The sequence below is a fragment of the Rhipicephalus sanguineus genome, chromosome 7 (assembly GCF_013339695.2).
Source record: "Rhipicephalus sanguineus isolate Rsan-2018 chromosome 7, BIME_Rsan_1.4, whole genome shotgun sequence".
NCBI classification, from domain to species: Eukaryota; Metazoa; Arthropoda; class Arachnida; order Ixodida; family Ixodidae; genus Rhipicephalus; species Rhipicephalus sanguineus.
Window position 1 is genome coordinate 120,692,792 of NC_051182.1, and position 16,991 is coordinate 120,709,782.

The window sequence follows — 16,991 nt, forward strand, 5'->3', positions numbered from 1 at the left end:
CACAGGACATTGCCAGAGCATATGAGCAAATGAACAAAATGCCTCCCCGCAGTCCGGACAGTGCGGTTTAGTGTCGAGCGAGAAATCCCTAAATCGGCCCCTCGAAGGGAAAGACCCCGTTTGGAGCATCCTGAAGCCTGATGATTGTGGTCGAGTAAGTTTAGGACGAGGAATTGGAAGAGCCGTCCAAGAGAGAGATGACAATGTGTCCATGAAGTGTTGAGATTCGCCTCTTCGTGTTTGATGTCTTGTCGAGCTGTCTCCTTTGCACTTTCTCATCACTTAATCTTGGTATTTGGCGATTGCAGAGATTGGGGCTGCTGCAGATGCCCACAAGGAGCTGCTCACTCCCGACAGCGGCTGCAAGTACGACCAGGTCATCGAAATCAACCTGAACGAGGTGAGCCACGTGGCGCAGCTCGCAGCTTATTCATTATGTGTAAAGGGACATGCTTGGCGTTAGAGTCAGAAAAATAACATATTTGCTTGATTGCAATGCATCCTTAAACCTAATGTGCACAGAAATTTCATGAGTTCAAAGTGAGAAAGCAACTAGCCCATAAGTAAGTCTACAGGCGATCTTGTAATGGTGAAGGAAAGTTGCATGCCTCCAATTTTGACTTTCAAAGGAAAATGAAAGTGATTAGAATTTACCTTCACGTAATGTACGTTTATTTAAGCTTAAAGGTTGCTTTATGCTTCTATGCAGCTGGAACCGCACGTGAACGGCCCGTTCACTCCCGACCTGGCCCACCCCATCTCCCAGCTGGGCAAGAGTGCCAAGGCTGCCGGATGGCCTATTGACATTCGTGTCGGTGAGTGTTGCCTGCTCACGCAGTGGTGCGTTACGCTTGCCACCGACATGCAGTTTCACCCTGTGCCAGTGCGGTAAAAGAAGGTACTAAGCTTCAGAATTTTAAGTGTGTACACACACGACTGCAAGTGTTTTCTGAGCGGGAATGTAGCAAAAATACTTTCACTGCTGAAAGCGAATGTTTGGTGACGTCTGTCCAAGACGAAGCATGTTGAACGTAAAAAACCGGTACCGTTTATTGCTTTATGTGGCGAAGAAGGTACGGAAGCGGAGATGCATAGAAAAGTTATTTTAACCATGCGTTTTTGTTGGCATTCTCATTCAACATGTTTTGGCTTCTGAACTGGCTTCTGAACTGGTTTTGGCGCTGAGTTCAACTTCCATCATAGTCATCATCATGATCAGTTGGCGATCGTTTGCATTAAAAAAAAAACAAAAAAAACTCTGAGCCCTTTTCGTATTGGGAAAACAGGGGCGAGCATAGCTTAACATGTGCACGCCTTATCTGCTACTTTTCTATCACATTGCGGAATGCTCCTGCCTAACGTTTTCCTTCCTCCATGCTGGGAATCGAACTTTCATCCGCGTTCTTAGCGGCGCAACGCTTCAGCTGCTACAGGCAACGACGATGGTCCTGCATTCATATCCAGGCAACAATGAAATGTGGCAGCAGGAAATGACGAGTCACCTCGATGAAAGGCCAGATTGCCATATCAGAAATGGCTGATCACTGACAAGACCACGATCGAGAGAGCGTCGGTTATTGGAAAACGGCGCATACAAGTACGCACGTGACCGGCGCACCTTCGAGGGCCGCATTTCTGTACGTTCAATGGCGCCTGGTATTTCGTGCACTATGTTGCCGCCACCACTGAAATCTGTCACTTGTAACGAGCTTCGCTTGCAAAACAAAGCATTTAGGGGGGGACCTGCTCACTTCGTCCTAGAATAAGAGAAAGTGTTCTCGAAGCTGCTGCAACCATTTCAGATCTCAAAAAGCCAAACACCTTGCACGTCATTTCCTCCTCCTCCCGTGCAGGCCTGATTGGCAGCTGCACCAACAGCAGTTACGAGGACATGAGTCGCGCTGCCTTCCTGGCCAAGCAGGCACTGGACCACGGCATCAAGTCCAAGTGTGCATTCACTGTCACGCCGGGATCGGAGCAGATTCGGGCAACCATCGAGCGGGACGGCCAGTCAAAGATCTTTGATGAATTCGGCGGCATGGTGTTGGCCAATGCCTGTGGGCCCTGCATTGGTCAGTGGGACAGGTATGTACGTAGTAGTCTCGGTGGCACGATCAAAAAATTCCAAAACTTTGCTTCTCAAACCTCATTATAATGAAGTCATACCGTATAAACGCGTGTAAGGGCCGCACTTTTTTTTCAAGAAATGAGGGCCAATTTTCAGGGTGCGGCCCATACACGCGACATTTTTTTTAAAGGTAGAAACGCACCAGTTAGCGAACGAAGAGCGTTTATTGCAGTATACGACATTTCTTGCGACATACGTGCTCAATCGTCGTCACTCCGTGAGTCCTCAGACTTGAGTCCGAGATGAGATGGTGTGCTGCGAAGCGCCGTCACCCCACAAGCAGTCATCTTCCGTGCCATCCAAGATGACTTTAAAACTTCGGGACACAATGTCCGTCGACACCGAGCTCCACGCAGATAGGATCCACCCAAGTACAGTCGCCAAGGCTAGTCCCTTCACACGCAGCATGCACTTCAGTCACATAGCGGAGCAAGTCTTCTTCCAAATCGGGAAACTTGCACTGCTCTCCTCGGAAAGCGTGCTTAGTGCTGTTGGTGTTTCGCAAGGCTTCTTTTTGAGCACACCAACGGCGAACACACTTCTCGTCAACGTCGAATTTTCTGCCGGTGGCACGTTTCCCATGCTCGAGAGCATACTCGATCACCTTCAACTTTAGCCAGCAGTGTAGCTATTCAGGTACTTGCCCATCTTGCCAAAACATGAACGCCGTGTAGAAAACAAGCTAGCACGAAGGTCATCGAACAGTGTAGAAAACTACAGCAAATGGCTGGCTGAACTGCACAAACCAAACAACGCGAACGCCATGCCGCCATGCTATGGTGGCTAGCCATGCCAAAGTTGGTGATGCTAATGCCGATATGGATAGCGCCGATAGTGCCGATAGCGCGTTTGTATAAAGATGTGAGAAGCTAAACATAAAATCCTGCTTTAACCTTTAGTTGGCGGGTCTATGAATACTAATAAAAAAGTTAAAATTTTTAGCCCACTTCACGAACATCCTAACACGAATAAAATCCAAATATATATACAGTAGAACCCCGCTGTTACATTCCTCACTGCTGCGTTTTCCCGGCTGTTACGTCGTTTTCCGCCGGTCCCGGCATAGCTCCCCTAGGATACAATGTATTGGGAACCCCGCTGTTACGTCGTAACTGTCGGACCGTTCCCGTATGGTACGTCGCGAAGTGCGCTCGGAGCCGACCGAGTGACTACCAAAGAGAGCCGCCATGGTGCATTTTCACGCAGCCTGGCCTCGTTTGACCGTAATATTAGCCGCATGAGAGGCGCAAGCAACAGAATCTTTCAATTGATGCAAACAAAAGCATGGCCTTTGAGATTCAAATTGCAAAGATGGCGTCTATGACGTAACTGCTCGCGAAAGCAAGGCCTTCGAGATTGGCATTTACTATTGACAAAAGCATAGCCTTTGAGATTTGCATTGCACATACATGGCGTGTATGACGTAACTGCTTGCAAAAGCAAGGCCTTCGAGATTGGCATTCACTTCTGCCATCGCGTTGGCGTAGACTCATCATCATCGTTATTTGTCGGAGAGCGGGAGGAGTTCGAGCTGGTTGGAGCTTGCATGGTCGTGCGTGCGGTTCGTGGTCGGACTCGCCGCGCCGGTCGTGATTGCGTGTGCTTAGTTCTTTCATGCCTACAGCTGTTGGTTTTAAAAAAATCACATACGTTGATAACATTTCTGTGGATGAGGCCGTCGTAAGCTCCGCGTTTCTATCCATCGACTAGATCGCGGCTGAGCGCGCCAATTTTCGTGCTGCTCGTAAGAATTGAAATAAAATTCTGTACCACTAAATATTTTGCCGTTTTTCCTGTTTTTCGGCTCTTACGTTTCCCGTCTCTTACGTTTATTTCCTACGGTCCCTTCAAAAACGTGTCAGCGGGGTTCTACTGTATATATACTCTGGTGACGATGATGATGGTTGCGTTTCCTTGCGCCATCTATCGACTACGCCTGGAAGCTTACGCGCGCGCGCATTTTGAATACGTATTGGTTGAGGAAAGTGTGGGTGCGGCCCTTACGCGGATTTTTTTTTTTTTTTAGAATATGCACTTCAAAAAAACAGGGTGCGGCCCTTACACGGGTGCGGCCCTTACACGCGTTTATACGGTATCTGACACGAAAATAGCTTCGTTATATCCGAAAATTCGTTATAAACAAATATTCGTAACACTGTGTCAATGACAAGATAGTTCATTTACTACATTATAACCGATAATTTATTATATCCACGTTCGTTATATCAAGGTTGCGACACAAGGCGGTATATGTAACAGTTGGCCACAGTCAGCACCCTATGCATTGGACATGCCTGATTACTCAGATGCCTTCGTGGCACTGCCACATTGTTCCGTGAAGTCATTGCAAGGATGTTTGAAATTTTGAACACTGACGCCTTTCGCTGCCTATACTCCATTTCATACATCAGGTGCAATGCTATGAAAGATAGCAGGTAGGGGTGTGCGAATATTCGAAATTTCGAATATTTTTCGAATAGTGTTTGCTATTCGATTCGATTCGCACTGGAATTTTACTATTCGAACTATTCGAACTTCCCAAAGACAAATGCAGTCAACGTCCGATTGAAAGTGACCCCTTCAGATTTTTAATATGCTTCACCTCATTACACTCTCGTATTGCGGCAAAGCTGCCTTTCAAGCTCCGTTACGGTCGAACTTAGCCAAGAGACAAAGTCCGGTTGGAAATGGTCCCTAGATTTTCAATATGCTTCACCTCATCACACCCCCGTATTGAGGAAAAGCTGCCTTTCAAGCTCCGTTACGGTCGAACTTAGGCAAGAGACAGTCAACGTCCGATTGGAAGTGGTCTCTAGATTTTCAATATGCTTCACCTCCTCACACCCCCGTATTTCGGCAAAGCTGCCTTTCAAGGTCCGTTACGGTCGAACTTAGCCAAGAGACAGTCAACGTCCGTTTGGAAGTGGTCCCTAGATTTTCAGTATGCTTCACCTCATCACACCCCCGCATTGCGGCAAAGCTGCCTTTCAAGCTCCGCTACGGTCGCAAATGTATTAACTCAAGAAAACGCTGGTTCCAATATGGAGATGAAAGATGTGGTAGAGTTGGGGGCTCAATTAATGCTGTTTTGGACCTGAAATTTGGGCAGGAAGTCCGAAAAATCGGACGCCGAAGCTTTTTAGCATTCAAAATTTCAGATGTTCTTATATATCGACACCTACGAGGCAGATTTGGAACTCCGGACTTGAAGGGAGCACACCCTTCTCTGCCACATCAATCAGGCTTCCACAGAAGTTGAAAGAGGAGGAGAGGCTGAGGAAATGGCATCTTTGCCTATCACGTGTAAAGTGTTGTCGGCAACACTTTGGTTGCACCAAATCATGTACATAAATGCAATTCGGCCTCTACATTGCCTCACTCTTGATAAGAAAGACAACTATGAAATATGACCCCACCAGCGTTTCATCAACCTAGCGAAAAGAAACACTTTCATGTTGCGATCTCACAAGAACATACTTAGGGATTCTCTGTAACTTTTTCTGTAATTTCACTTCGAATTATTCGAAAAATGTTTAAGAAATATTCGAAAATTATTCGAAATTATTCGATTCGATTCGCACTCAATCTTTATTATTCGAATTCGCTTCGCACCCAAAATTTTGCTATTCGCACAGCTCTAATAGCAAGACTTCTTGCAGCAGATATGTCCGCACCGAGAAGTAGTTCCATGACTTTACAAGCCGTATGCCTTGTGCCTTGGAAATGAACAAACTCCGTTATTTGTACGGCAGTCAACAGGTTGCTCTGGATCCCTTAGCATCTTTGTTTTCGTATCGTGGCCTCCACAATTAGCACCAGTAGCATGCAGCCTGAGCTAGTCGTGGAGGCCATGTTTACGACGATGATATCCAAGCACGAGGCGCATGGACTTACACATCTAGCTGACCAAGCTTCTTGCATGGGTTCCACAGCGTTGCAACTGATGTATGAAATGGAGTTTAAGGAAAACGAAATGGTTGTCAGTGGGAGACAACTTGTGGTAGACAGGTGACATTGCAGACCGTCTCCTGGAATTCAGACGTGTACGTTGTCATCAGGTGGTGCTAATGAAAATTGGTGAAGTGGTTCATTTTAAGTGTTGCACTGTTTCGTCACTGTGTTCTCTCCTTTTTTTTTCAGGAAGGACATCAAGAAGGGGGAAAAGAACACGATAGTCACATCCTACAACCGTAACTTCACGAGCCGCAACGACGGGAACCCCGCCACGCATGCGTTTGTGACCTCCCCGGAGCTCGTGACAGCTCTGGCAATCGCCGGCAGGTTGGACTTCAACCCAATGACTGATGAGCTGACGGGTTCCAAGGGTAAGAAGACTGCTGTTCTCCTTTCGTCTAATGCATGTGAGAAATCAGTCCCTTCTTAATGTTACAGTCGCAGATGCGTGGATCCTGGCGTTGATTGCATAGCAAGAGCCCGGCGCTAACTGCAGTGACGAGCTGAATAGACTCTTCTCGCCAGTTGCCTTACATGATGTCGCAGCTTTACAAGTCACCAATCGTTAGAGTTGCAGCACACAACGTACTTAGGGCAATTCATGGCATCCGAGGAAAGAAACCTCGAGATAAACACTGTTGCGCAGCTCATGTCAACACGGAGCATGTTGTAACACAGGCCAATGACGCTCGCTGTCCACCGGAGGTTCAGTGACGTAGACTGGATGTATTCAATCAGATCGGTTGCCGGTGCTATGTATCATGGGACGTGCTTCGTAGAATGGATGTAGGAAGTTGAAAACTTGTTTACTCTTGTAATAGATAACGCAGCTGCCGCAGAGAGCTTAAATCGGTCTGCAAGTGATTCTTATGACCTTTTTTACCAGCTCATTGCGTTTATACAAAATCATCGAAACCTTTTCAGGGTCCCTTTAGAGACTTTTTATGGGGAACAGTATAAAAGAAAAAGGTCAAAGAAAAGACAGTCAGATGTGCCTTTCTCTTCCGTGCTGTTTTCTTTGAAACACTTACGACTAACCTGACCTTGCAAGCTGTTGCATTGATGCCTTTCAAAATAGCTCGTCATTTTAAATATTATCCACACTTTCGGAAAATGCCGAAGTGATGCCAACCCTCTATACATTTTCCAATCGCATCTTTGACGTAGGCGAGAAGTTCAAGCTCAAGAGCCCCGAAGGTGACGAGCTGCCGCGCAAGGGCTTCGACCCCGGTGAGGACACGTACCAGGCACCGCCCGCCGACGGTTCCTCCGTCCGGGTGGACGTCGACCCCAAGAGCCAGCGGCTGCAGCTGCTCTCCCCTTTCCCCAAGTGGGACGGCAAGGACCTTGATGACATGGTCATCCTTATCAAGGTCAAGGGCAAGTGCACCACCGACCACATCAGCGCAGCGGGTCCCTGGCTTAAGTACCGCGGACACCTGGACAACATCTCCAACAACATGTTCATCGGGTGAGTGCCTCGTGCTTTGTCGTTTTCCTCTACAGAGTGGCAGCGAGGGGGACAAACGTTCGATGAAACGTGCATCCCAAGTTTGGCAAAGCTTCTGTCGTCCGTTTATGGCGATCAAAATTTTTATTCTGGAAAGCTTACCATTAAAGAAATCAGTTTTGCCACGAGTGAAGCAATGAATGCGATAGAAACAAATGGTAATGTTATACGAAGTGATGCTGGCAGCTAACTCTTCTGAATCCAATCTCACACAACTCTACAAAACACTGGTGTAAGCGAGTACGGCCCCTCCAGGGAGCAAAGTGGTTTTCGTGCTGCCCATCATCTCAGTGCGAAGTAAGCAGTGAAAACGCAGCACGTGCAAGGGTATAGGAGTCGTCTGCTAATGTCTGTCGGGATGGTGTGCGCGCTAGCGGTTGCAACCGTGCCCTTTTGATCAAAGTTCAAAGTTAGTCCTCCAGCAACACAGCACACCGCGCCACTGGCGCCCCTTCATGCTCCTTCGCCTGACGAAAGACAGCCTGGGATGAGTTTCCTCCCTGCTTGAGAAGCCATCGACGGCAGGCCTCGCATGCGGGACGATTTTGTTGCAAGTGCCCTTCGTGCGACAGAGATGGCCGGCTCGTTTCATCTCTGCTTCAGCTGCATTTGTCCGCAACGCTCGCTTTTACTTATGCATAGAACGTACGATGTATGGGACGATGTTATCGATTTGCACTTTATGCGGAACGTGATGGCAACGACAGCAAAAACCCGTCAAGAGTGTCCATATAATTGCTATTGCAATAAATGTTGTTGGAAGTTGCTGCTTCAATGGCACAAAGACTCTGCACGAAAGAACATTTGCACTTCTACTGCCTCTGTGTCTATAACTCTGCTTCAGCCGTGTTTGTCTGCAACGCTCGCTTTTACTTGCACGTAGAACGTACGATGTATGGGATGATTGTTATCGATTTGGACTTTATGCGGAACGCGATGGCAATGCGGACGACGGCGAAAACCCGTCAAGAGTGTCTATATGATTGTAATAAATGTTGTGGATGTTGCTGCTTTAATGGAAGAAAGACTCTGCACGAAAGAACATTTGCACTTCTACTGCTTTTGTGTCTAACTTGCCTTGTTCGTGCAACAGTTTCCTCTCGCAATCCTTGTAATTGGTATTGCGAGAGGCCCTTTCTGCAACAGAGATTAATGGAAGCAAAGGTTCCCACTCTTCACTGAGATTTCCAGTCTTCCTGTCATTCATCCTACTTAAAACTCACTTTATTTCATGAGTCAGACTTTATAGGCCAAGGTCTGTGACCAGGCAAGTTGGTAATTCATACTAAGACGGCATACCACTGAACAAAAGACCTTTAGCTATCTGTAGTTGTTGCATGCTTGTATTCGTCTCTCTTATCAATCGTCTGTAACCCGTTGTGGCGGTCTAGTGGTTAAGGTGCTTTACTGCTGACCCGAAGGTCACAGGATCGAATCCTGGCCATGGTGGCTGCATTATGATGGAGGTGAAACACTGGACGCCCGTGTGCTAATATTTGGGTGCACGTTGAAGAAACCCAGGTGGTCAAAATTTCTGTAGCCCTCCACTATGGCGTCTCTCACGATCATATCGTGGTTTTAAAATCACAACTATTATTACTACTGGTACATTGTTCAACGTTGATGGAGTTGTCAGTAGAGTGAACAGTCTTGCCAACAACAGTTGTGTTCAAATTGTGCTAATTCTCCTGAATTGCAGGGCCATTAGTGAAGAGAGTGGCGAGGCCAACAAGGTCCAGAATCGGATAACTGGCGAGTGGGGTGGGGTGCCCGACACAGCTCGCAAATACAAGGTAACGGACGGTCTCAGCATCATCATTAACATCATAATCATCATCCTACGTAGTACAGTGAAATCTCGGTATAACGAACTTCAGGGGACCGCGGAAAAATGTTCGTTATTCTGAAAGGTCGTTATAGTGAAAGCCCAAAAATTTACCATAACAATAGAATTTCAGTAACGCAAACGTCCTACCTTTGCAACGGTACGTCCTTGAACTCGTTTCTCACAACAATGCACACGTGAACGTCAGGCAAGGCACGTTTATTTGAAATAGTCCCTGATCGTTTTTTTGACGGGTGCAGGACAAACTCTGCGTCACGAACGATTCTAGACCGTTCGCATTTTTATCCGCCGCTTCGGTCGCTGTTCCGCTTTTTTCTATGAATATGCGGAGTTTCCTCAAGTAGTCTAACGCATCTGTGGCCGACACGGACTCGTCGCGATCTTCGGGTGCTTCCGTGACATCGTCGTCCATGTCATCGCTGCAATCCTTTAAGGCCCAACTGCATGCACGCGAGTTTTGAGCGACGGCCGACAGGATTTGCTGTCGCGGAGGGCCATCCATCGCCGTCCCTTGTCGCAGGGGTGCAATCGCGAAACGATGCTATTTCCGATTCCACACGGCTGGCTGATCGCTCTGATAACGCGGACGGACCGTCGTTCTGACCACTGGCCAAGCGCGAAAAGCACGAAAGGCATTGGAATCTGAAATAGAATCGTTCCGCGATAGCATCCCAGGTTTCTGGAAAGCCAGAAAACATCGCTTGTCGCCCGGAAGTGAGCATGACGATATCCAACAACATGGCAGCATCTCTGACCCTTGCTTCGGTTGCAATTTGCTCGTGATGCTTCCAATCGGCGCGTACTTCAAGGAATGCAAGTTATAGACTACCTTATTTACAGCCCCATCTCACGCGGAGAGCGAGGCAGCGGCCGTATTTTGTCGTTATTTATGATCGACGGTTCGTTTTGATGTTTCGGTGGTAGCTTGCTGCAGTGGTGGTAGCTTGCTGCAATGTCAACATCATCGTCGTGTGAAGAGGAAACGTTGTCGAAATGCGCCTCGTGGACTAACCCCAACATAACGCAGTTTGCAAAGTGCGACGTAGCGTAGGCAGCGTACGTTTCCGGGCGCCCCATGGGATCACAGCAGATACTACTGCCGCGGTTAAACATAAGATTGCGAAAAAAGGAAGTCCCGAAACGCTTTTATGGCATCTTTATCTCAAACAAGACAATAATAAATTTGGCATGTTGTCATTCATCTACTCTGTAATTCTTTTTCGTAATTTGCCTGTGTGCGCGCAATAGTTTTCAATCGAGCAGCGCGACGGAGCCCATTTGTCACAGTCGCCTTCGCTCGAAAGTCGCGTGCTATGCATGCGGTTGGGCCTTTACAAAACCTGATGCGTTGTCGGCGTTGTCGCCTCTGCAACGAAGGGAAAAAAAAAAAGTTCTCCGCCCGCGTCTTTCTCCTCCCGTGCCATCTCAGGTTTTAGCGGGAGGGCGTCCGCTCTTCGCGCTGCGTCGTCTGCTACCTTACAGCTCCGACTGCCATGACCAATACACTGAAATCTAAGAATCCTCACATTTCGGGATATAAGTTCGTAGTACTGAGGCGTTGTTAAGATTACACGGGAATTAAATAACGATCGTTATTCTGAAATGTTTGTTAATCTGAAGTTCGTAGTAGTGAAATATTTTTACATTGAAACTATAAGCAGTCGGCACGGGATTTCTTAAAAGTTCGTTAATTTGAAATGTTCGTTAATGTGGTGTTCGTTGTAACGAGATTTGACTGTACAGTGCTTGATAAATACATCTCCCATGAGGTCCTATGAGGTCTTGCTGCTGTACTGTATTCAGTCACTCCAGGAAGATAATAGTTGATGAAGGTCTTAATGCAAGTTCATGTCCCGATGAGAAATTGTTGAACAGTGAATGTCGCTGCAGTTACCGTTCCAGCGACTGTCGTTACTGTTCTTACAAAGATGAGTACTCTTGCTTAAATTTTGGGTTCAGCAACATTCCCTGTTCAATGGTTTCTTGTCGCTTCAAACATTTGTCTTCTCTTAAACCTCTATCTTGTAAGGTTTGTATTGTGCAAAAGATAATAGCTAGGGGTGTGCGAATATTCGAAATTTTGAATATTTTTTTAATAGTGTTTGCTAGTCGATTCGATTCGCACTGAAATTTTACTATTCGAACTTCCCAAAGACAAATGCAGTCAATGTCCGGTTGAAAGTGACCCCTTCAGATTTTTTAATATGCTTCACCTCATTACACTCTCGTATTGCGGCAAAGCTGCCTTTCAAGCTCCGCTACGGTCGCAAATGTATTAACTCAAAAAAACGCTGGTTCCAATATGGAGATGAAAGATGTGGCAGAGTTGGGGGCTCAATTAATGCTGTTTTGGACCTGAAATTTGGGCAGGAAGTCCGAAAAATCGGACGCTGAAGCTTTTTAGTATCAAAAATTTCAGATCTTCTTATGTATCGACGTGTACGAGGCAGATTTGGAACTCCGGACTTGAAGGGAGCACACCCTTGTCTGCCACATTAGTTGGACTTCCACAGAAATTGAAAGAGAAGGAGAGGCTGAGGAAACGGCATCTTTGCCTATCACATGTAAAGTGTTGTCGGCAACACTTTGGTTGCACCAAATCATGTACATAAATACAATTCGGCCTCTACATTGCCTCATTCTTGATAAGACAACTATGAAACACCACTCCTCCAGTGCTTCATCAACCTAGCAAAAAGAAACACTTTCATGTTGCTATCTCATAAGAATATGCTTAGAAATCCTCTCTTTTTTTTTCTGCACTTTCACTTCAAAGTATTCGAAAAATATTCGAGAAATATTTGAAAGTTATTCGAAAATTATTCGATTCGATTCGCACTCAATCTTTATTATTCGAATTCGCTTCTCACCCAAAATTTTGCTATTCGCCCAGCTCTAATAATAACACAACACAAGGCGAAGAAACAAGAGGTACATTATGCTCTCTCCTGTACCTTTTGTTTCATGGTGATGAAACAGCGCTAAGAGACGAAGACGGAAGGGGCACACACACGAGCGCAAGCGCTCGTGTGTGTGCCCCTTCCGTCCTCGTCTCTTAGCGCTGTTTCATCACCATGCTTCCAAACCAACTAGCCCACCAACAAGCACTATCGATTTTGTTTCATCTTGCGTTGCGTTGTTACCTTTTACACAGTATAAATTCAATTAACCCAATATGTTTTACTAGGTTTCTGTCTTACAATTCATGGCATGATTTCTTTCTGTGTTTAAACAGGCCGACGGCATCAAATGGTGTGTGGTTGGCGATGAAAACTACGGCGAGGGCAGCAGCAGAGAGCATGCAGCGCTCGAGCCGAGGCATCTAGGAGGCTATGCCATCATCGTCAAGAGCTTCGCTCGTATCCACGGTGCGTTCCCATTTGGGGCTTCACATTTTCTGTGGCACGCGTTTGTTGCTCTGGGGGTTCTAGATATTTGGTAGTACTTCCCGCAAAGTTTGAGTGGTTCCAGTGTAAAGCACAGGCAACAGTGTGTAAAATTGGGCTAGTTGGTTTAACTTCATTGTTTAAACAGCGCAAAAAGACGAGTTATTTATCCTTAGTTATTGTTCTGGGCATTCAAAGATAGTTAAAAACGGCATTGCCTACAATTCGCTAAACTCGGCACTTACTAAGTCGTGCTATCATAAAATTGAAGTCAGCTTTAAGGAACAATTAGCTAGGCTAAAGAATGCTGGCTTTCCTGTCTCAACCCTATCGTCCATTTCGCTGAAGTTGCTAAAATCATTAAAACTGTCCGCCTCTCGAACTGGTCAGCGCACCAACGCCACCAAAAAGCCAAAGAATGTTGCTGTGATCCCATATGTCCATGGGCTCTCGCATAGGCTCAAGAAGATTGCTAAGGGCTATGACGTAAATGTTGTTTTTTCTGCGTGTGGTAAGGTTGGAAGAGCTTGTGCCGCGATAGACAGGAAGAAGAATGGCCAGTCACGGAGAAATTTGTGCTCTGTCAATCATCGTACCCGATATGTATCTTGTGCATGTGGTGTAGTGTATGACATCCCGCTAACTTGTGGAAAGAAATATATTGGACAGACGGGTGCCTGCCTTAACGAGAGACTACGCCAGCGCAATAACACTTTAAAAGGCACGCCTACTTCACATTTATCTGCTCATTGTCGTTCTTGTGGGTGTAAACCGTTGTTTAATCGCACGCATATCATCTTCAGGCACGTTGACCAAAGGTCTCGTGAAATCATAGAAGCCTTTCACATTAAGCACAACAATGATGTTTGCATTTCCACCCCATCTATCTGTCTGCATGACTGCGAATTTAGCCTGCTTGAAAGAAGTGACAATTATCTGTAATGCGATGATGCGCACGCAGTCGGATTACGTGTATTTATTCTTTTCTGCTCAATAAACCCAACAGTTGTTAGTCCAGCGCCTGTCCTGTGTAGTCCTCCTTCTCGTGTCTTCGTCTTTTTGCACTGTTTAAACAATGAAGAAAGCACAGGCAGTTCAGTTTCAGAAAACTGTCAATACTATAGTCGCCGACCGATAAATCGGATACCGATAATTCAGACATGCTCGGTAATTCGGACATTTGCGCGGCACCGCCGATGATCCCATAGAAGTAATGTGTAAAGACAACTGATATTTCGGACAGCTGCCAGATCTACATTCGATAATCCGGATCCTGTCCGAGACTCGCGCACGCCGAATCGGCGGCCATCGTCTCCTCCGGCACCCATACCATACAAAGTATGGCCTCAGAGATCAAAATGAAAGCTAAATTGTGATCTATGAGGCTTTATTTCGATCGCTACTTTATGCCTCAGAGATTTGTAATTGAAAATGCTGATCTTCGAGGCACTGGTCAACTGTGGGAAATCGTATCGACATTGCGAACGTCCTACATTTCGGTTCCTGTATCCCCGCGCTGCGCTGCTGTTGCTGCTATCGCCACTATCGCTGCCATTCTGTAGAATGTGTCTGCGGTAAAGCGCTTTGCTAAGGCAGTGAGTAAGGTGACGGGGCCCGCCAGTGCAGTACTATCGTTAGAGTGAGGGGGCCCGTCACTGTAGTGTAATACGGTGACGGGCCTCGTCTCGAGCCCTCGCTGTTCTTTCGTCATCGTACAGCGATCACATCAAACTGGCGGAGATACAGGCGGACTTGGTTGCACATAAGCGGTATTGCGTGCAGCAACGCATTGACAACTTTTTTCGGCCACCGGGACACTGAAGTGTCAATAAAAGTATTTATTTTTTGACACATTCGTTTTTTTGGACACTCAATAATTCGGACTTATTTACGTTCCCCGTGGAGTCCGAAATATCGGTCGTCGACTGTACATGCATTGTGGGTGCTCATGTAGACAATCTTCGTGCTATATGTGCTGGTTGTTAGAAATTAGTAAACGGAGCCACTAGGAAAAGGAGTGGTTTGTGCAACTCGGTAGTGTGCTGGCATTAAAGTCTACATTGACTTTGCAGTAATGAGTGTTGCAGGGATTCTAAAGATGTATTACTCTTGAGGTGAATTACTTTTGAGGATCAGTCGCACCAGTGTTTTAGTCATAGTACACTCAAATCTCATTATGATGAAGTTACACTCTACACGGTAATAAGTTCGTTATATCCGTGTTCGTTTTATCAATGAGTGTATAACGTAGCTAACAAATGCAATGTACCATTACTGTAGTAGTGATTAAAAAGTCAAATCGGTCCGTTTTTGCACAGCCGTCATATTTGCTCAGGCTTGTAAGGGTCGTCTCGGTCAAAACGTTTCTACGGGGTTTGCAGGGCGCTTGCAGCGATTCAAGTTTTTCACAGTGCCATGGCGCATGCGCCGCTTACCTAGCAGAACAGTCTCGAAACATGTCTTGATCTCGGAGGCCTTCGTTCTGGCAGTACAAGTTGTCCTGCCCCTACCAAAGCAGCAGAGGGCAGCACAGGAGAATGAAAAAGATGTATTGATGGTGCTGTCTTCTGCAGCCCATTAGGGGCACACCGCTCACTGCCAACACAGCAGTTTCAACAGTGACCCGACATTTATCCTTCGGATATGTTTTTTGGCATTGCTCATGCAGACAGTAAAGCACTGTGAGATTATGTGCGTGGGTATTAAATTTAAACTGGTAGTAACTTGCTGTCTGGATCCATCAAGTGAGGCTCTAAATGTGCGCGTTGCTTGCCACATTGTTTTTTTCTCGCAGAGACGAACCTGAAGAAGCAGGGTCTGCTACCGCTGACTTTCCAGAATCCTTCCGACTACGACAAGATCAAGTCGGACGACAGGATCTCACTCGTCGGCCTCAAGGACCTCGCACCTGGCAAGGTGGGCATTGAGTCCGGCACTTTATGCAGACCTTGACGAGAATGACGGTTTCCATGCACAGTGCGCGCAGGTTGCGAGCTTGCAGGATACTTTTAAATAGAGCTGTGCGAATAGCAAAATCTCGGGTGCGAAGCGAATGCGAACATTGAAGTGTGAGTGCGAATCGAATCGAATATTTTTCTAATATTTCTCGAATATTCCTAGAATATTTTTCGAATACTTCGAAGTGAAATTGCAGAAAAAGTTAGAGAGGATTCCTAAGCATATTCTTATGAGATAGCAACATGAAAGTGTTTCTTTTCACTAGGTTGATGAAGCACTGGCGGGGTGGTGTTTCATAGTTGTCTTATCAATAATGAGGCAATGTAGAGGCCGAATTGTATTTATGTACATGATTTGGTGCAACCAAAGTGTTGCCGACAACACTTTACACGTGATAGGCAAAGATGCCATTTCCTCAGCCTCTCCTCCTCTTTCAACTGCTGTGGAAAGCCAACTGATGTGGCGGACAAGGGTGTGCTCCCTTCAAGTCCGGAGTTCCAAATCTACCTCGTAGACGTCGACATATAAGAACGTCTGAAATTTTGGATGCTAAAAAGCTTCGGCTTCCGATTTTTCGGACTTCCTGCCCAAACTTCAGGTCCAAATCAGCATTAATTGAGCCCCCACCTCTGCCACATCTTTCATCTCCATGTTGGAACCAGCGTTTTCTTGAGTTAGTACATTTGCGACCGTAGCAGAGCTTGAAAGGCAGCTTTGCCGCAATGCTGGGATGTGATGAGGTGAAGCACATTGAAAATCTAGGGACCACTTCAAATCGAACGTTCACTGTGCCTTGGCAAAGTTCGACCGTAACAGAGCTTGAAAGGCAGCTTTGCCGCAATACCGGGTTGTGATGATGTGAAGCACATTGAAAATCTAGGGACCACTTCAAATCGAACGTTGACTGTGTCTCGGCAAAGTTCGACCGTAACGGAGCTTGAAAGGCAGCTTTGCCGCAATACCGGGGTGTGATGAGGTGAGGCATATTGAAACTCTAGGGACCACTTCCAATCTGACGTTGACTGTGTCTTAGCAAAGTTCGACCGTAACGGAGCTTGAAAGGCAGCTTTGCCGCCATACCGGGGTGTGATGAGGTGAAGCACATTGAAAATCTAGGGACCACTTTCAATCGGACGTTGACTGTCTCTTGGCAAAGTTCGACCGAAACGGAGCTTGAAAGGCAGCTTTGCCGCAATACGAGAGTGTAAT

General features: G+C 46.4%; 1 protein-coding gene across 1 annotated transcript in view; it reads left to right on the plus strand.

Annotated features, from left to right (window-relative positions):
* LOC119399812 (probable aconitate hydratase, mitochondrial) overlaps positions 1-16,991 on the plus strand; it is a 32,369-nt gene that overhangs the window by 14,398 nt on the left and 980 nt on the right. The window contains 8 exon segments of the mRNA XM_037666668.2: positions 309-400; positions 710-815; positions 1,854-2,085; positions 6,269-6,453; positions 7,250-7,553; positions 9,292-9,385; positions 12,674-12,806; positions 15,619-15,740. Coding sequence (XP_037522596.2) covers positions 309-400; positions 710-815; positions 1,854-2,085; positions 6,269-6,453; positions 7,250-7,553; positions 9,292-9,385; positions 12,674-12,806; positions 15,619-15,740 — 1,268 coding nt within the window.